The sequence below is a fragment of the Haliaeetus albicilla genome, chromosome 5, assembly GCF_947461875.1.
Source record: "Haliaeetus albicilla chromosome 5, bHalAlb1.1, whole genome shotgun sequence".
In the NCBI taxonomy this organism is placed as follows: Eukaryota; Metazoa; Chordata; class Aves; order Accipitriformes; family Accipitridae; genus Haliaeetus; species Haliaeetus albicilla.
This window is the reverse complement of record NC_091487.1, coordinates 26,999,200-27,019,148: the sequence shown is the minus strand read 5'-3', so window position 1 is coordinate 27,019,148 and position 19,949 is coordinate 26,999,200. Positions and strand designations below refer to the sequence as shown.

The 19,949-nt window shown below is 42.7% G+C and overlaps 2 protein-coding genes across 8 annotated transcripts in view; one reads left to right on the top strand and one right to left on the bottom strand.

Moving 5' to 3' along the window:
* Positions 1–219: 219 nt before the first annotated feature.
* COQ6 (coenzyme Q6, monooxygenase) lies at positions 220–9,680 on the top strand. The gene is made up of 12 exons (XM_069783917.1): positions 220–397; positions 2,109–2,243; positions 2,965–3,023; positions 4,154–4,277; positions 4,732–4,862; positions 5,231–5,338; positions 5,441–5,503; positions 5,817–5,924; positions 6,333–6,535; positions 7,674–7,789; positions 8,208–8,374; positions 9,521–9,680. The coding sequence occupies exons 1-12, from the start codon at positions 238–240 to the stop codon at positions 9,548–9,550; spliced, it is 1,404 nt and encodes a 467-aa protein (XP_069640018.1). The 5' UTR covers positions 220–237; the 3' UTR covers positions 9,551–9,680.
* Positions 9,681–10,152: 472 nt separating this feature from the next.
* Positions 10,153–19,949, bottom strand: part of ENTPD5 (ectonucleoside triphosphate diphosphohydrolase 5 (inactive)) — a 25,013-nt gene continuing 15,216 nt past the window's right edge. For 6 of the 7 annotated variants that reach the window (XM_069783927.1, XM_069783924.1, XM_009924287.2 and 3 more), the window contains 6 exons: positions 18,458–18,519; positions 16,904–17,005; positions 15,780–15,920; positions 15,372–15,428; positions 14,087–14,202; positions 10,153–13,904 (listed from right to left, as the gene is read on the bottom strand). In XM_069783927.1, coding sequence (XP_069640028.1) covers positions 13,818–13,904; positions 14,087–14,202; positions 15,372–15,428; positions 15,780–15,920; positions 16,904–17,005; positions 18,458–18,519 — 565 coding nt within the window. In that variant the 3' untranslated portion in view covers positions 10,153–13,817. The remainder of the gene's footprint in view (positions 13,905–14,086; positions 14,203–15,371; positions 15,429–15,779; positions 15,921–16,903; positions 17,006–18,457; positions 18,520–19,949) is intronic. The other variant, XM_069783926.1, reaches the window with a different exon arrangement.

Here is a 19,949-nt window from a genome sequence, read left to right as displayed (position 1 = left end):
CCCTCCAACGGCACCGATGCCTGCTCCCGCCAATCAGCGAAGCCGACGGCTCTCTAGGCCCGCCTTTTTGGCCCCAAGCAGCCAATCGGACTCCAAATCGGACAGCCGCCGTTGGCTCATTGGTGCTCGGGAAGAGGTGTTTTGTGTAGTGCCCGCCCCCCGAGCAGGCTGCGTTGTCATGGTTTCTCGGAGCGGCTTCCGCTCGGAGGCGGGTGGCGCGTCGTCACTTCCGCAGTGATGGCGGCCGTGTGCGGTCGGGGCTTGCTGGCTCCGCTGAGTGGGCGGTTGTGGGCCGGCCCGCGGGTTCCGCTCCGCTCTGTGGCCGCCGCCGCCCCGCTCTACGATGTGGTGGTGTCGGGCGGGGGTATGGTCGGGAGCGCCATGGCCGCCGTGCTGGGTAAGGCTGTGACCTTCCCGCCCGCTCCGGGCGGCGCCGCAGGTGCCGTCGGCCCGGCCCGCTGCCGTCCCCGCGGGGGGCTGCGGTCACGGCCGCACGACCGGCGGCGGTCTTCGGGCCTCCCACCCCTGCCGCGGTGGTGTGAGGTCTCGGAGGTCTTCGGGCCTCCCGCACCCGGTTTTGTGAGTTCAGCCAGTCGTGGGTTTTTGTGTCCCGCTGTCCTCGCTGTCTCACCAGCTCCGCGAAAAACTTCAAACTGGGAGCTTTCCCAAAACCTTCGTGTTTCAGTGCGTGGAGTATCGGGTACTGTTATAAGTTGACCGTAATTATTTAATCCGTGTTGGTGATAGTGTGAGATAACTATATAGTTACCATTTAGGCCCTTAATGTTCGAGACCCCATTGTGGAATTTCCTTATTCCTGCGTCCCCTTGTGACAGCACTCTAAAGTTGGCTTAAAGCTGTTTGGTTAGCTGATCGTTATGATAAGCCATGTCCTATTTATTTATGTGTGTGTATATATATTCGTGTAGCCATCAGTTTGAATTCTGTAGACTACTTGTAGCGTTCCTGTCAAACATGGTCACCCTTAAATCACTGATGGATAATTTCAGCTATAGTTGAAAATGTGTTTCTGATCCTAAGTTTCATTCTCCAACCCTGTATGTTAAACACTGGACTACTAAATTAAAATGGATTTGTGCTTGGTTTGCATCACTAGAGACCCTGAAAGTACTGGCTGCTGCTTTATTTGGAACATTGATTCAGAAGGGTGTAATAGTGACAGAAGCCTAAAGAGTGCAAAGAAGAGCAAAAGAGCAAAGATCCTGAGCAATAAGTGCTTTTCATGTATAAGGGTTTATCTTGCAAACTTATCATTGTTCTGCTTGTATTGTTAAACAAGACCACAGCGGAATTGAGACAGCTTAAGGATCCCCTCCAGCAGTGATATCTAAGGCTAAGATGAAGGTTTGAGACCTTTCAAGAGATGAGGTTATGTTATGTATAATCTAGAAAATATGTTCAGGATACTGCTGTTATTGGGACTGTTGTAGTAGTAAACTCTGGATGTTACAAGGACACCATTTCGGGTCTCGGTACCTTCCGCAGCCATAGCGGTCAGATGCAACAAGCACGGCTAATTCAGCTGTAGTGTGATTTACTCTTTACTTGAGTCATCTCTTGATTTTTTTTTCTGTTCTCTTTAACTGAAAGTGAAAGTCTAAACTGCCTGTGCTATTCCACTGTCAGAATATAAGGATAACGAAAACATTAATGTAGTTGCTAAGTATCATAGAATTTTTATTTTGATCTCTTGTTCTAATAGGTGAATTCATGTTTAAGGTCTGAAAAATGTGTTCTGTGCGTGGAGTAAACATTGCAGATTTCACTTGTTAATACTTCAGTAATGAACTTTCATAACAAAATAGGCACAAATTTGTACAGAAATGTAAACTTTGTAAAAAAAGAAAATGTTTAATCCATGCTTTAACTGCAAAAGGGTTGTTCATCTCAGTAACGGGATTGTAGTCATAAAGCTTTAAAATACAAAAGTTTACCTGCCTGGTCAAAACCTATATTGTAAATGCGTTTATTAAGTTTTGCATCTACTCTGTCTTACTACAAAAACGCATAGGCATTACTGATACCGAAATAAGAAATGAGATTTTTGGCAGGAGCATTGTAACAAAGCGTATATTTGCTTATTTTAGGGCATGATATCCACTTCCATGATAAGAAGATTGCTTTGTTGGAGGCTGGTCCTAGGAAAGAATATGATCGCATGCCAGACAGTTACAGCAACAGGGTCAGTTCCATCTCCCCAGGATCAGCAACCCTCCTAAGCAGTAAGTATCATTTCTGTTGTTTGCATTTTTAACAGTATATTTGAGTTGGTTTTATTTTGTTTAAACAAAACTCCTTTGATCATTTGCTGCCTTCATCCTAAACTCGATGGAATTATTTCCCTTTGTCTCTTAGTATTCTATATGCTGAATTGTGGTGATTAAACCAGGCTTCTCTCGATAACAGGGATCTGTGTTCTGGTATCTTGGTCTGATTTGTTATATAAATATTTGTGACAGTAGGCTAGTGAAAGGTTGTACGGTGCTCTCTACAGCATCAGGGAATGTTCTGTTCACAAAAGAAGCACGTACTCAGTGCTCTGTAGTCTGGTAACTCACTTCTGATTAATTTTCATTTTAAAGAGAGATTTGAGCCTTGATTCCTTACAGAGAAAGAAATGTTCTGAACAATGATGGCTGTGCATTTCTGTGTCTGTTTTATTACTCAGTGATAGGACAGTGAGAGTTGACTGTTAAGTCACAGCGTTCATGAAAGCAAAGTTCTTGTTTCTTTTCTACTGGCTTGTGTTAACAGTAAAATAATGTGATGCCGGAGCTGTGAAAGTATTGAGGCAGACCTGGTCCTGTCTAGGGATGTTGCAAGCAAAGTCTGGGCACTGATAGTCAGGGAGGGAGGAGGAGAGTGTGGACTGAGCTTCAGTTTTGTTTGGGTCTCAATGTCACATGTGAACCTGTATCTCCGTGCATTTGTGTCCTTTTTCAGGTTTTGGTGCCTGGGATCATGTCTGCAGCCTGAGACTCAAACCATTCCGGCGAATGCAGGTGCCTTACTTAGGGCTGCAAATATACTATGTGTCTGTCTCCTTTGAATTCTCAGAAGTACTTACATTAATGATCCAAAGGTTTTTTTCTTTGGCAAAGGGCAGGTCACGCTTATGATGATTCCTGTTACTTTTTGGGGGGTAGCAGTCTACTCAGAAATACCCTTCCTCAGAGTGTTGATGATACAGGATGAAAGGTTGATTTCTAATGGAAGCTGTAGATGTTGAGGCATGGGTACTAGTCAGGAAATAAAGGTAAAGGTGTGTATTGGTTTTGGCTGGGATAGAGTTAATTTTCTTCATAGTAGCTTGTACGGTGCTGTGTTTTGGATTTGTGATGAAAACCGTTGATAACACAGGCACATATTAGCTATTGCTGAACGGTGCTTACACAGCACCAAGGCAGTCCCTGTTTCTCGCACTGCCCTGCCAGCAAGTAGGCTGGGGGTGCACAAGAAGCTGGGAGGGGACACAGCCAGGACAGCTGACCCCAACTGACCACAGGGATATCCCACACTGTATAACATCATGCTCAGCAATAAAAGCTGGGGGAAGAAGGCGGAAGGGGGGACATTTGGAGTGATGGCATTTGTCTTTCCAAGGAAGTTACACATGATGGAGCCCTGCTTTCCTGGAGATGGCTGAGCACCTGCCTGCCTATGGGAAGTAGTGAATATGCTTTGCTTGTGCACACAGCGTTTGCTTTAGCTATTAAACTGTCTTTATCTCAACCCATGAGTTTTTGCACTTTGACCCTTCTAATTCTCTCCCCTGTCCCACTGCAGGGGAGTGAGTGAGCGAGCAGCTGTGTGGTTCTGAGCTGCCTGCTGGGGTTAAACCACAACAAGGTGGTAGCGTAGCTTTATATGTTAATTATGCAACAGGAAAGTAGGGATAAAAAAAACTTTCTTTGCAATTAGTTTTTTACATGAAGCTAGATCATTGTATGAAAGGAATTATGTGATGTACTTCAGTAGCTGTGCGTGAATGGTAATCCAGGATGTTTCCTCTAGTTCTGTACTTCTAGATTGCCAAGTCCTTTTCTCGTTAAGATGGATACATTCATAGCCCCGAGAGGAACAACACTTCTTTATCATGTAGCTTCATGTAATGTATTTTTTTTCTTTGTAGGTGTGGGATGCTTGTTCTGAAGCCATGATCGTTTTTGAGAAAGATGACTTAGATGACATGGGTTACATAGTGGAGAATGATGTCATTATGTCTGCTCTCACAAAACAGTTAGATGCAGTAGCAGGTAGTGGACAACTTCTTTAATATTATATTTCCCGCAGAGAGCTTTCAGTTACTTGCCTTCTGTTGTGTGTGCTAAGTTATGAGAGGGAGAAAGAGAATTCATCTAACAAGTAACTCTGAGACATAGGCAGCTTCTTGAAATGGGGTGGGGGGTGGAGGAGGAAGAAATCTGTCTTCTGAAGGCTACACGGCAAGAAAACAGTTTCATATGTAGCTCTCCAGAATATAGTTTCTCCAAAAATAGACTTAATGAAAAGATCTGTAGCTTTCTATGCAGAGCAGGCCTTGCAGTGACAAAGGGTTGACCAGATCTGTTCTTTCAGGGTGCCTTGACAATTGTAGGGTCAGCTCTTAGCGTGCCATTAAGACATGCATGGCCTTTGCTGTTGTAGTGATGTTTCCTTTTTTTCATGTCTGTATCATGCTGTGACCATGGTACTTTGTGTTCCCATCAGACCGGGTGGAGGTTTTCTACAGGAGCAGAGCAGTCGGGTATACCTGGCCCCTTTCCTCTTACAGCTGTGACACAAGCCCTTGGGTCCAAATTGAGTTAGCTGATGGACGCAGACTTCAGACCAAACTGCTGGTAACTAAACTTTTTATTTCTGTTGATCAGGCGTCATCTCTCACCCAAGTCCTTTCCACTGGATTTTGTTCTGATTCCGTGTGTGCCGCTCCACCCACGTGGAGGGCTTGAGTGAGGTGAGTGGCTAACTCTGTCAGAGATGCTATGGGACACAGTGCATAGCCTTTTCTGTACCTGATGCAGGAAGACTGTGCTGAATTGGACAAGAGCAGAAGGGGCCAACTTTTCTGGTTTTGGGGAATTCCCCCCCCCGCCCCCGAATAAACAAAAAATGTGTATGTGCAGGCTGCGGTTTGTAGACTGGAATATTGGCTTTCTTAGGAGCTGCTGAAGAGATTGCTTTCTATCTCTCTCTCTCTGTTTTGCAGATTGGTGCAGATGGTCATAACTCTGTAGTCCGAAAGGAAGCTGAAATTAAGAACATTGAGCATCAGTATGACCAGTCAGCCGTGGTGGCAACTCTTCATTTGTCTGAGGTGAAATTCTACTAATTGACTCTTCCATAAGCAGCAGAACAGCTTAAGCAGGTGATCCAGGTCACTAGTTCATAACTGTCCACTTGCTTCTTTCCACTGTAGGCCACAGACAATAATGTAGCCTGGCAGAGGTTCCTTCCCACAGGGCCAATTGCGCTTCTTCCGGTAAGATGACTTGTAGTCTCTGTATTTTTTTTTTTTCTGTCCTTTTCTAGGAACTTTATTTCTGTCTGTGCCTTTCTGTGTTAGTTTTGTCTCTTAAAATTCTGTACATCCGCCCTTTTCAGTTATTGCATTTGTTTTCCTCTTCTGCAGTCTCACTTTATCCTTGGTATTTCCCACTTGCAGCAAGTTGGGATGGAAGAGTAAAGCGCAGAAGGAGTGGTGTGGGGCAGGGCAGTAGAGAAATCCTTGCAGTCATCATTTATTTTTGCCTCTTTTTCTCTTGATACTTACCTATGACATTCTCTTAAACTAGCTGTCTGACACTGTGAGCTCTCTGGTCTGGTCTACATCTCATGAACATGCATCGGAACTTCTCACTATGGATGAGGAAAGTTTTGTGGATAGCATCAACTCTGCTTTTGTGAGTATCAGCCTTGTGGCGGGTATGAGGCTTTCTTGTAGTCACAAGAAATACAGTGGAACCCTACAGCTTAAAGGATAGTAATGGGAGAGGTGGATTCTCAAGTTCCTTCCTCTGGTGAGGACGATATTAAAAAGGCACTTAGCAAAGAAAGGATGATCCCTTGGGACTGAATTAGGTTAGTTCTGAAAGTCACAGACGTTGAACTAACTTTCCGAAAGGAGGGAAGGGTAGGCTCATCCTAGTTGGAAACTTGTATGTCCTAATAGATGAAGATAGTTTCTTCTACTGTATAGTTTTGTCCAAGTGGTTAAAATTCAGTATTTGGAGCTCATTCAGATTTTTTTCAGCTGGATTTTTATATGTTTAGTTTGGGTTAACATCTAAGGATTTGTTTGTTTTTTTCAGTGGAGCAACATAAACCACTCTGACTTCATTGATACTGCTGGGGCCATGTTTCGATCTGCTGTTTCACTCCTGAAACCCTCAGGCACTGCAGTCCGTCAGCTGCCCCCGAGCATTGCTAAAGTAGATCCAGACAGCCGAGCCATGTTCCCTCTTGGAATGGGGCATGCAACAGAGTATGTCCGGCACCGCGTGGCTCTTATTGGGTAAGATCCCCAACAGTAGCCCTTGTGTGAGTGGGTGGCATGTGGTTAGAAGTGATGAGCGTATATTGACTCCCAGTAAACAAATTAGATGGTTAGAAATAATTAATAGTTTCAGTTTGACTTTACCCAGGCCCAGTTTGTACTGTGTGCTCTTGTGCCAACAAAGTCCTTTTGTATGAGTAGCTCTCCATCCATTGTGTCTGCTTTCTATGTAAATTGCGAGATAATTATTTCCTTCTTCTGGTTCGTGTAGTCCAGTGAAACAATCCAGTATCTCATGCTGGACCTGTACTTCCCCAAACATTGTAGCAGCCATTCTGTGTACCAGTTTGAGTTTTAAACTCACCTTTCTTGAACACAAACAACGAAACATACAAATTATTCTAGATGGCATGTCATAGGCTTTTGTACGGTGGCCTATAGAAAACAGGAAAATGTCTCATCTTTTACATTCTAAGGTTGCATGTACTTTTTTCTCCGCCACAGCTGCAATATACTGGTAGCTTATAGTAATTCTTGGATGTTGTATTATACTTCAGATACTTTTCACCTTTCCAACTTGTGAACCACTCTGTGCTTGGGAGCACTCTGTGCTTTATAGCTTGTTAAAGTGCATGATCTTAAATTTCATACTCAAACTTCATTTAATTTCTCTAACTTTAAGACTCCCTTATCAATATGTCTGGCTTTGTCCTTTAGACGAGTCTGCTCATAAAAGAACCTGATTTTGTTTCTATTCAATGATATCCCACTTCTCCTTTGTATGCATAATGTGTGCTTTGTGTTTGAGAAATGTGCCAATGATATACCTCCTGTTGTGCCAAGGTCACTTACAAAAACATTAAGGCCTGTTCCACAAGTGATCTGAGAGAGGACTTTGGCTAGTCACCTCTTTATAACTTTTCCTTTCAGAACTGCTTTTTGTTATCTCCCCTTTGTCTTGCTTCTTACAACGGGAGAGGCAGTCAGGTAGTTCAGCATAGCATGCAAGGAGGTACTGGATAAAGCTTATTTGCTGCTGTAGGGTGGTGTTCCTTGCAAAGCGGTGAGGAGTGCTATACTGATCCCTTCTGGGGTTTGTTAGCCATTACGGCTTTCTTCAAGAAGGGATATAAATTTCTGTCTTCTCTTGCTCCAGGGATGCAGCACACAGAGTCCACCCACTTGCAGGACAAGGTGTAAACCTGGGCTTTGGTGATATTGCTTGTTTAGCTCATCACCTCAGTGCAGCAGCCTTCAATGGGAGCGATCTGGGTAAGGATCCAAGACAATGAAGTGGCAGTAAGATGATTAGTCTTGCAGGCCTTTGCTGCTATACATCATGACAAGCATTACCTCTGTTGCAGGTTAAGTGTGCTGCTATCTTGTGTTTGAAAGGCACAAGCATTTTTGAAGCAGAACTGTTCTGATGTCTGTTGGCTGTGGAGCAGTTAAAGATTCTTGGATGCAGTTTCCATCCCACAAATCTCAAAGCTGCTTTAAAAAAAAATTCTGCAGGATGGTAGTTAAAGAGATGAAGAGTAGGAGGTGATGGAAGGAGGCCTTTATTAAGATGGACCATTTCTCTGTTCTCTTTGTGTTTTCAGTTGTCAGTGGAGACTGCTATACAGATAAGATGCACAATTGTTTGTGGGAGACAGTTTTAATAGAAGCATTCAATTATCTCTTCCAGGCTCCTTAAAACATCTCTTAAAGTTTGAGACAGAACGTCAGAGGCACAATGTCTCCTTGATAGCTGCTATTGATGTGCTAAAGAAGCTTTACTCCACAAGGCTGGCTCCCTTGGTGTTGCTGAGGACATGGGGATTGCAAGCAACAAATGCCCTGCCTCCTGTCAAAGTAAGAATCTCACTTCGGTGAGGGCTGTAGGAAGAGTCCAGAACTGTTCATGAAACATACACAAGCTGTGAAGACTTTTTTTCTTTTAAATGAAACATTTTTGGTTGGATAATGCGACTTGTTCAAACTGAGGTTTTTTTGTCTTGAATGAGTCTAAGTAGTTCCTAAATTATGGCTCAGTAGTAACTGGTTTCTCCTGCAGCAAAAGGGAAGATAAGAGATCCAAGTGTGTATACTCTCTATCAGTAGTTAGATGTTAGAAGTCACTAGAAGTCTTTGACCTTATTTTGCTATGGAATGAAAATGTGGAACCTCAAATTGCATTTGAGAAATGCACTATAAAACCCCAGCCCTATGAAGAAACATCTTCACTAAGAATAAGACATCAGGTGGCTTGACAGATGTGTTGCAGGGCTCAAACAAGTTACCTGTTTCTGTGCCATTTTGCCTTGTGAAATTGTTCCCTCATGGCAGAAGTGCAGGTCTCTATAATGAAAGTTACCTGAGGAAGGCAGCAGTGAGGAGGTTGTCTTAAACACAGACCCTCTGTTTGCAGCCTGTCTGCCTAAATTCTGCACCATCTTGACCTAGTTGCTAGATTTTCACAAGTTTTCTTAAGCCACCTGTTCTCAAAGCTCCCAAGCACCCTCAAATTACATTCCTCATGTCTGGATTTGAATGTTTTATCCCACAAATCAAGGTGCCTTCTGTTAAATACAGGTGGCCTGTTTCCTTTGTGTTATTGTCACAGTTAAGACACTACCCGAGTTGAAGAGCAGTAAATTCCTAAGGCGTAGTAGCTGCCATTGACAAGATGTCTTTATTAGTTGCACTAAAAGGAGGACTGTGCTGCTGGTTCAGTGCTCAGATTTTTTTTTTTTCCTGTTTAAAGCAGAAAACCAAATGAAGACCTCTTTTTCTGAGCATAGAACCTGTTGGTAACACCTCTGTTTTGCCCTACTTGAGAAGGAAAAGAATGCTTTAACTTCTTTAATTTTCTAGCATACAGGGGTAGGTGCTCTGCACTTGGCTAGAAAGGCTGATAAAGAACTGTTGTCCATTTATATAAAGGGAAGGAGACTATAGCTGCTTTCTAGAATGTATGCTTGTTAACAAGTTTACAAATTACTTTTTCTTCTCTTTTAGGAGCAAATCATGGCTTTTGCCAGCAAGTGATCTGTTGTCAGTTCAGAACAGCAGCTTGCCAGTGAACAATGCCCTTGTAAGGACTGTGACTGATTTGAATCTTTGAATTCTGTTATTTTAATTTAACAATAAAACTGAGGGATTGAGCTGTGTATTACATCATCCACTGGTTTATGCAAAAGTTCTGTCTCGTCTGCTCTCCTCAAGAGGATTTAGGGTCTTTTCCTGCAGTACTGTGGTGTCTTCAGCCACAGAATCATCTGTAAAATGTGCTTTTAATTTGGGCTGTTTGAATTGAAGACTGAGATGGAAACAGCTGTCTGCCTTTTGGCAAATGCAGTGCTGAATTTTGCCAGCTACAACTGCTTAATTACTTTGTTTTCTCTGACGTGATTTCTGGAGCTGTCATGTCACTCCTCGGTTCTTAGCACTTCCTGGACTCAGAAAGGAGGGGTAGTTTTCCACCGAGGGAAGACACCTCATGGTGGCAGATATGTTTTAAAGCTCTAATCTGTCTCTTTCACCCTGTTCCCTGGCCTTCTCTTGGTGCTTTATTTAATAATGTTTCTTGTGGAACATGAGAGATGCAAGACAGCAATAATATGTAGGAAAGAAAACTGCACCACACCATCTTGAATATTGTTAAAAATGCTTTAATTACTAAAATAGACATTCAAGATATTCTGTCTTAGGTTCCAAACACCAGCCTCCTGCATTAGACATTTGACACTCACAAAATTAAGTGAGCACTGCCCATGGGCAAGACTTACAGATATGGTTGACCAGTATCAGGAATTAACATCAGAAAGAATGAAACGTAAGTTTTGAACTAAAAGCCATTACTTGTGCTTCTTCAGTCACTCATATTAGGCAGTTCCTGTTAGTGACTGGCTAAAAAACATTACAAAGGAGGAGATAAAAATCAGGGCTGCAAGTCGAACTCTTCTCTTAAAAGGCTGCTTAGTCTTTAGTTAAGCTAATAAATAATCTCATTGCACTAGGGTAAGTGTGAGGACTTGACAGGGCTTCTCTAGATCCCCCACCCATCTTGAGTAGTTCAGATGTAAACAGCAGGAGCTCAATTCTGCAATTTCTTGCAAAAGAAACATTTAAGCAAAGTTTTTGTTTCTCTCATGACTGCAGGATCAGACCCCTGACAAAAAGCAGCAGTTTTGCTTCAGTTAGTTAATGAATTGTGCCACTGACAAAGGAAGGCCCTGAGCATTCAGATTTAATGCAACTTTGGTATTGGGAAGCAGATGCTCCCACCTAGCATTTGTAGTACCAGAGACTGAGGCAAAGAACACAGAAGAGAAACTTCCTCTGGGTGGTACCTGTCTTGTTCTAGACCATCCTCCCTTCAGACAAAACCAAACCCTTAAGTACTCCTCAGGGCTAGTGTCTATGCAGGTGGCAGTTACACTGCTGCTGCTTGTTCCTTACATACAACATCTGCCTTCCCTTCTGTTTCAAATACAGCCTCACTGCTTATGGCTCATAGCCCCAAGATCTAGTAAGAGTTTGTCATAGCACTAGCTCAGACTGAAAGAAAACTTGGATTTTTGAAATTAGCTAGTTCTCAGGAGTAACACAGCTTGGCTAGTAACCACTGCATCCTACTTTATGTTCTCTGAGAATACAGAAGTGAATACAATTGTTCACTGAAGACAAAATGAACGCGCTTGCAGTCACCTTGTTGTGTGGACCAGACCATATACTAAGTTTTGCCAAACACTAGGAAGGGGAGCAATAAGAAATGTTTGTGGTTGGGAAGAGGCCACAACTACTTTCTTCATGTTCAACCAGAAGCTCCTAGTGAGGAAGGAACAGAAGTTTGGTGTGACACTGACACATTTCCCAACATGGATCTCAAAACAGATTCTGGTAAGGAGGAGTACAGGTAGGATGAACATTTCATATTTCAAACAAACAGCCTGAATTTCCAGCAAGGTGTCAGTGGTGGGACAAGTACAGGTAGCTCCATCCCCAGCCCTTGGACTCCTGTTGCTGACTGAACTTGTTCAATCAAAAGCGTACCTTGCACCCTAGTGCCATAAAACCTGAGCTATGAGAAGGGGTAGCTTAATTAGCCACAGTCAAACTTGTGCTGTTAACTAGAGGAAGTGGACTAATGTTCACAGTAAGGCAAATTTCTAAGTCTCCAAACTGCTTGGCAAGATTACTGAGGGCATGAATGCACTACTTCCTCCCCTTGCTGGGAATTGCCAATTATTTTCAAATCCAGTTTGCAGAGAAGGTAGCATGAGGGCAGTCTTTGGTTTTACAGAAGTGGGAAAGGTGTGTTACAGCAAAAACCCTACTGCAAATGCCTGACAGGAAAGTGTTCATTGCAAGAGATCAGTGGATAAAAGCTTCCCTTAGTCACATGAGTAATACCTCTCTGTTCTTATGATATGAAAAGATTCATGTTTACCTTACACATTCCATGGTGAGAAGAAGATACTCATTTTTTATGAGCTAGCTGCCAGCTATTTCATGGGGTGGAAAGAGTTGTCTCTACAGCTGTTTCTGCTTAGGACAATGCAAGATCCACACCTGGGAGCCTCAAGGTATTCAAGCAATCTTGATGTTCTCTACAGCCAATTAAACAAGAAAACCAGGATCCTACAGCCCAGCTTTCTAGCATACCTGACAAGATGCTTTCTTTAAAATAATTGATCTTTCATTGCTTCTATATGTTTGGTGTGAAAGAGATGGCAAGATTCACTTTAAATTGTTACTCAAATAGCTGCTTGCTCTCCTCACAGAAGTCTTGGGCTTCCTAAACAGCTGCAACCCCTTCATTGGATGCACTGTTCCTGAAGATCTGCTGTATATATTAAAAATAATTCCAGAGCAATGCAGGGCTGCATGCACAATTTCATGTGTCCAACTCCACTATATTAAAAAGAAATGAAGTTTAAAACAAATTTAAAATGGACAAGGTGTAAGCAAACAAGGGATAAGAAAGCAGAGCTACTCCTGCTCTTGTTCTCCTTCTGTTTCTGATGCTAATTCCACTCTCTCCATATTTTCATCTATTAAACAACTGAAAAAACAACTTGTTTCACCACAGCTCTGCATTCAGGGGAGGTTCCTAAGAAGAGTGCAGGAAGTGATAAGCCCAAACTTTCAGATGGGAAACCACACCTTAGAGCTCACTCTGACAAAATGCGCTGTGGTGTTCTAATGGCTCACTGGCCCAGCAGGTCTCCCAGACTGTGCAGTGCCTATTTCCCTTGTGCTCGCACTAGACAATTTGGTGAGCAGATTTAACTCAGGTTTGGTGTCGTGGATTGGTTCACAGAAGAACCTGAGGAGCACTACCATCAGAGGAAAGAAGGCTGTGGGAGTGCCTTGCTGAGAGCAGAGAAACAGAACCGCCTCTCATGGCAAAGTGAGCTATCAGATCAGCCATTTCATCTGACTGCACCCTTAACGTCCTTGTGGGTGTAATGTGACAAGCATTTCTTTTGGCAGTGGAGTTTAAATAGCTGGCACTGCTGCCTAGTTGTGCCAGCACAACTATGTGTTATGACTAGATGCTAAATGAAGTTATCAGGTCTGGTAGCCAGATGTACAGTATAGCTGCACAGAATTGGAAAGGGCAGCAAAAAGGAACACAAAACAGTCAGGCACACATTCTGCTTAGGAAACGACTGCTGCCTAAAGACATGCTTGGTAAGTTGTAACTTATGTTTTAGCAAACGCCTTTCCCAAAACCATGCTCGAAGTGTGCTTATAGCAGGCCCCTTCTTGAAAGACTGGGGTCTTCTTGCAATATATTAGCTAAGCTAACAGACAGGTACTTGGAATGCTGAGGCTGGCAGCATCCATAGTTGTTCACTTTTCTTTGAGTGACTGTTGATGTCATCTTTAATTTCTGTATTTAACATCTCACAAGCAAATTTAAGTTACATATGTTTAAAATAAAAGGGGGAGGAAAAGTCACATGTCTGTAGTCTGCCACCACGTGCCAGGTACTCTGTGATTCTAGCAATGGGATGCCATACAAACGTGCTGGTGAAAAGCTGGCTTTGAGCCCCTTGTGGATACTCTGCTGGAGTTTAGGCCTTTTGACTTTCAGAAGGCAGCTTCTGGATCATTTATGGCAATCACAATTATAAATCATACTGTGGCAACTCTATGCATGATGCCAATCCTGGGTGAAGATCTGTTCTATAGCTTTGGTCCATGTTCTGCTCTGTGACCAACTCCAGCTGAACAACGTACCTGGAGATTTCAATTTGCCTTCTCAGCCTTTCAGAAATGCTTAAGTCCACAGGAGTGCCACAGCTCAACAGGTTATCCCCAGAGACTGCAGTAGGTGAAAGGTAGCACCCAAAGTCCAGCTTGTCTCTATGTTGTTCACTTTCTTTGTTAACTGTAAGGGAAGAAAAAGAAGTATTCCCAACAGTTTCCTAGATTCATATGTTGCACAGATGACAGTAACTACATGTAACAACCCTGGAAAGACTCAGTAGATAATTACCCAGAAAAATGAACCAATGTTGATTGATAAGAGAAATTTGGAAGCTGGCTTTGGGATTTAACTATTTTTCTCACCTGTAAGAGTGTGTTGTCCCTAAATCCAAAGCCTTCCTTTAGTAAAGCAGTGATGTAAGTGAGATCCATGCAGAGGAAAGGACTGGCCGAGTTGTACCTCTCCATGTTATCGCAGACTACAGAAGGAAAAAAAAAAAAAAAAAAAAGGATCTCAGCAAAATAAAGGAGCTTTTATCCACATTATAGATTTGAATTTACCTCAAGCCAAAGCCTACTAAAACAAGCCACCCGATTCTATTAATGGGTATATATGGTACATGCTACACATAACTCTTTCGACATCTGAATCTCTGCTGAACTGACAACTGGCAGGGAGTTGGTAGATTACTTATTCTTTCAAGAACACAACATCATTTGTCTTCCTTCTCTAGTCTCCAAGGATGGCTGCAGTAATGGACTCCACCTTCTAGGTTGGCAGCTTCTTTTATTTTTTAATAAATAAATGGTTTGATGGTGTTAGATAACATCTTAGCTGCATCTTTGGAAATAAGGTCTCTCGGTATCCGGGAGGAAACAAACACCCCACACTCAAACTTTAGAGCCTAATCCCCCTATTCAAAACCATCTGAGTTTCTAGGGAGATTAAATTTAACTGAAAAATCATCAGAATTTAGGTCATATTTTAGAAAAAAGTCAGTCCTGAGCTACATAATTAAGCATCTGCTGGTGACAAATAGGGTCTACTAATCATCATGAGGATGATCACAATTCAGAGGTAATACCTTGCTCTGTAAGCTAAGTTTTAGCCATCAGTAGTGTGGCAAGGTGGGAGCTCTTTTCACAGGAAGAGGTACAAAACTAGAAGAAGCATTCAGGAAAAAAGTCAGGGGGAGGGAAAGGAATGCAGGAGAGGCTGTCAGACTTGAACAAGCTCTGCTCTCCCCCTCCATTTTGTTAGATTAAAAAGGATTTAAGGTGACAGACTTACAAAAGTCAGCACTCTCCTAAACTCAAGAGAGTTGCAGTTTGACAGAAGGAGCTCTTGATACAGCAAATTCACTTTCTTTTGTACTGACATTTATGAACTATCATCTCCTTCCTCTCCTGAAGAAAGCTGCGGAGCCACTAATGCTTTGTTTCCCCTCACTGCTCTATCAGTACTTTCTTCTGCAACAGTTACAGGTGTTGGCTAATAAAAGGTAAGATGACACGGAGGATGGAAGTGGAATAAAAGTTAAACAAACATTTTTTTTAGAAGTCAAACTCACATCATGTACTGCCTATAGACATTCATATTTTTGTTATTTCTCATCCCCACCAGTTTCCTAAGTCTCATGACAGTTACCTTCTTTGGCTTTTCTTTCAAAATCTTTCACTTCCAGAACACCTCCCTGTTCATAATCTGAAAAGGAAGAGGTAAGAAAACATCACCATAGACCTGAAAGCATTTGAATTCTCTAAGTTGACCCTAGAAGGCAACTCAGTGATGCTGGGCTAGGAGTGAGATCTGTTGGTAACAGGGGACAGAGCTGCAAGTATAACTGGAGCTCAGAGCACAAGTCTCATCTGCTGAACTCTGAACATCAAACTGCACTGATGGATACACATTCATTCCCTGAAGGCATTTTCTGCACTTCTTCTTTCTCAACACCATTCCTTTTCCCTGCTCCCCATGGCTCCAGCCTCCAGGGTTCTTCTGTCTGCCTTCTGGTTGACATGTTCATATGTAGTGGATTATCCCAAACCAATTTACCGATTAGGTTGGTGTCAACTGCGCGATCATAGTAATAGGAGAAAGCATAGAAGGAACTTCCACGAATCTCATCTGGTTGGTGCAGTTTCCCTTTGACAACCTTGAGTACTTCCAAGTAGCAAGGCTTGAATCCTGTTTCTCCTGTCAGGACAAACACAGATGGGGTGAGCCAGAGAGGCACATCCAGGAAATGGACGAATCAGTGGCAATAGGATGAAAAAGGGAAGAAGCAAAGATTAAAGCATCAGAATCATAGAATCGTTTAGGTTGGAAAAGAGCTTCAAGATCATCAGTTCCAACCATCATCCATGCCCACTAAACCATGTTCTGGAAAACATGAAGAGGTAAGAAAAGCTTAGATATCCCTCCCATAATCCAGCATGGCACCTGCATGCAGGCAAGGGCTCTAGATCACCATCGTGAAGCGGAACTGGTTAGAACAGATCATAGCAATATCTGAAAGGTGTGCTGAGCAAACTAGCGTAGGTGCATGAAAAGCTTCCTCCACATCAGGCAAAACTCCCATTGTTACATTCTATGGTCATCAGCAGAATCTCATTTACATTTGCTACTGCCTGCTAGATAAAACCCTACTTTCCCTCCCCATCACATCATCATTTTATCAATCCACTTCACACACCAAATCTGCAAGTCGGCTCTCGTGTTCCCCTGTTGTAAAGCAAAACAACACGAGTCACCAAAGGGGTCTGTTCTAGTCACTGATGGTAGCAGCTTCACCCTCTGTATACAGCATTAGGGATAGTATCTTAAGAAATAGTTCCACAACTGAGATACACTTTGGCCTACCAGTTATGGTACCCTAACACAGCCCGAGTTCTTGCACTTAGCTCAAAGCCTCAGAAAAAGCTGTCTTATTTGCACAAGTAACTCTTAACGTTTCCTGTTAAGGTAGCAATTGTAATAAGGGATCACAGCCAGAATATGGAGAGTGCAGGTGAGTTACTCTTACAGCTTCAGATTTTTCTTTGGCTCTGTCCAAAGTCCAGATCTATAATTGGACAGGTATCTGTCATAACCCAAGGTAACTGATGGAGTATTTGCCAAGAAAAATCTCAGATTCGGGAGACAAATCTTATAAGAAGCAACAAGTCTCCTTAATTTACCTTCTTTCTTGCCACCATACCGGTATTTCACTCCCCCGAAGTGCCACTCTGCCTCCAGCTGCTTTGGCAAACAAGAACTGCGGAACATTTGTCCATCCACAGCTGGTATGAAACCAGAGGGGAGAGTCAGAAAGGATAGCATTTAACACAGTTATCAATCAATACGCAGAACCAGAAAAGAAAAGGCTGAAAGATCTTCATTAAGGTCTTTAAGCAAAAGTAAGGAAATCTGAATTGATGGATGCTGCACATGATTATGAATTATGGACCAGTCTCAGTCTGGAAAAGTTGTGCCCATTTTGTCCTGCAAGCTGCAGAGCAGCTGGGCTTGTCATTTGTTAATGAGAGCTACGTGGTACAAGGATATCTGGATAATGGCTGTTCACCACAGAAGACAAGAAACAAGAGGTAATAAATTAAACACACAGATACACAAACCCTAACAAACAGCAGATAACCAAGACAAACAAAGCAACTGAGCAATGAAGACAAAAACTAAGACACTGATCAATGGCCACTACAGAACCACTGAATGTACCCTTAAAGAATTTAACCAGAAATACCGTAACTGATGGGAAGAAAACATGATTATTGTGGTCAGTACAGGTATCACAGAAAAAGCAAACTTCTTACAGAATGGTTGAGGGGGATTGTGGGACTGTGCAAAATTTACTATGGGATGTTTAGGGGAAGGCTCAAAGGCAGGGACAGAGGGAATCAAGGGATCAGGGAAGCACAAGTGTGGGAAAATGGAGGGGACGATAAAAGAAGGCAATCACAGCTAAGCAGGCAGCTGGTCAGTTTGCTTTCCTGGCTGAGCCTTGTGACCAATCACTGCAGTCTGTCCTATCTTCTTCTTAAACCCTATTCCCAACTATTTTTGATTTGAGTTCATTCCAGTAATTAACACAAGTCCTTCTAGCTGGCAAGTAAGAATCCAGAAGGAGGAAAGACCTCAGGTCCTGGCCAGAGACAGGACAAAAGGCCCAAGGTCTGGTCATGAAGACTGGAAGGACTTAAGGTCTGGGTCAGAGACTGGAAAGACTCAGGAATGCAAGCATGCATTCAGGTTAGTGAGTGACAGTGTGTGTGATATGCTCGCGGACTTCAAGCTAGTCTAGTCAGTGAATACAGCAGGAGATCTGGGGGAACATGGCAGGCCAGGCAGGTACCATAAAGACCTATAAAGTGGGTTTGGCCTAAGCAGCAATCCCTAGGAAAAGGATGTATTCATGCTGTTTGTGTTTCTGTCGATGCTTGTAAAGCTGTGAGTTTGTGGCTGGCCATGTCTATATGGTGTTTTTATGTTCCCATGTATGCATTTCTGGAATTTGCAGTCAGTATCACTGCTAGCTGAACTTGGAAACAGGGAAAAGCAGCTGTCTCAACAGACAACTCCTTAACAAGCAGTGGCCTGTTTCCAGACAGATCTCTACCAGCGAAAACATAGAAAAGCAAGAGACAGAAGTGAAGACAGGGAGATGGGCTGCTGACACAAGACTAAGTCTAACCATATCTTTCAAAAATCTTGGATGTTTTATCACATGAACATACCTTCTATATTCAAAGCTCCAAGTGCTGCTAGTCTGGCAGCTTTTAGTCCAAACCCCAAATAGCTGCAAACAACAAAGACAGACATTACAGTTTTAATTCTTGCACATCTGGTATGCTTCACCCATAGCCTCTTCCTAAATCCTGGAACACCCAAACCAAATTTCCTTCCTCCGCTTCCCACAAGTCTCCCCTCTCTAAAACAGAGAGTTTCCTTGGCCAGAACAATTCCAAAGACCAAAAGACTGACACAAACCCAAGAATTAGAAAGAGCTGTAAAATGGAAAAATCTAAAACTGCTGAAAGTGGTTAGAGCTGCTGTGGTATTTCTATAAGACATTCGTGAAAAGCAAAAATGCACAATCTTAAAAACAAGGGAGAAAGAAAGGTTTGTAAGGAGTGCATAGGGAATAGGATGGCCATTCTTTTGTCACACAGATAAGACTATGTGCTCTTAGGGCAGAACTAATAGGAGAACTGCAGAACCTCCCCCTAAATGGAAGCTGTGCCTTTGTGTGAAATTCACCTCTGTTTGACTCCACAGATTACCGCTATACTCATTACAAGCTAGGATGTTGTCACCGGCTGGGCTGAAACCACGACAGATGTGAACGTTTACGAGAATGTCATTACATGTTGCTGGCTTCAGCAACACAGCTAGATGAAAAACCTGTTGGCCTTTCATTCCCAACTCTGTGTTTGGCTACTTATCCCTTTAGTCATGTCAATATAAACGTTTACAGAATAATCAGAGTTAAACTAACCTCCAGCTCCCTCATTTTTTGGTGACAGTTTTCAATCCCAGTTATTTTAAGTGATCTAATGGACTGTGTTGGTGAATACAGCAATCAGCTACATCACTAAATGTAAGCAGTAGGAGAGGAGGACTATTAAAACAGCTCTGCTGTCAAGTAAGCACATTCTGTAACTGACCAAGATGATAATCTTCACCCCACTCACTAGTAACAGGCTGTGACCAACGCTCTATTATACATGGTCAAGTTCTCATGACTGTAAGTCATGCAGGTAAACTCTCTGGATTTCACTGCAGACATCTCAAACTTGTTAGCTTAACGCAGTAAGCACAATTACATTATTTCAGGCCAAGCATCCCCTCCAATTGGCCCTGTTGTGCTCCATGGTCTGTATCAGCTGCCTATGGTTGTCTCTCTTTGGTTTACATCAGTCTAGGTTTTACTTTTTGTCCAGTTGCTGATGAGATGTGCCATTTCAAACTAAGAAATAAGAAGAAAAAAGTCTCAGGAAGGTCCTCTTTCCAAATCTCTGACCAGGTTTAGTTCTGACTACTGGCACGATATCCTCCTTTCTGCTTGGTCTAAAATATTTGGCTTGAATCCAGTAATAAGAATTCTTCTCCTTAAATATAGTGACTCGTAATGCTTTCTCTTCATTTGACAGACTGACTAATACTCCCTTGCAGTGATATTAACTGTGATCCTGGAACATTTCCAGTCAACTAATGTCAGTTCCACTT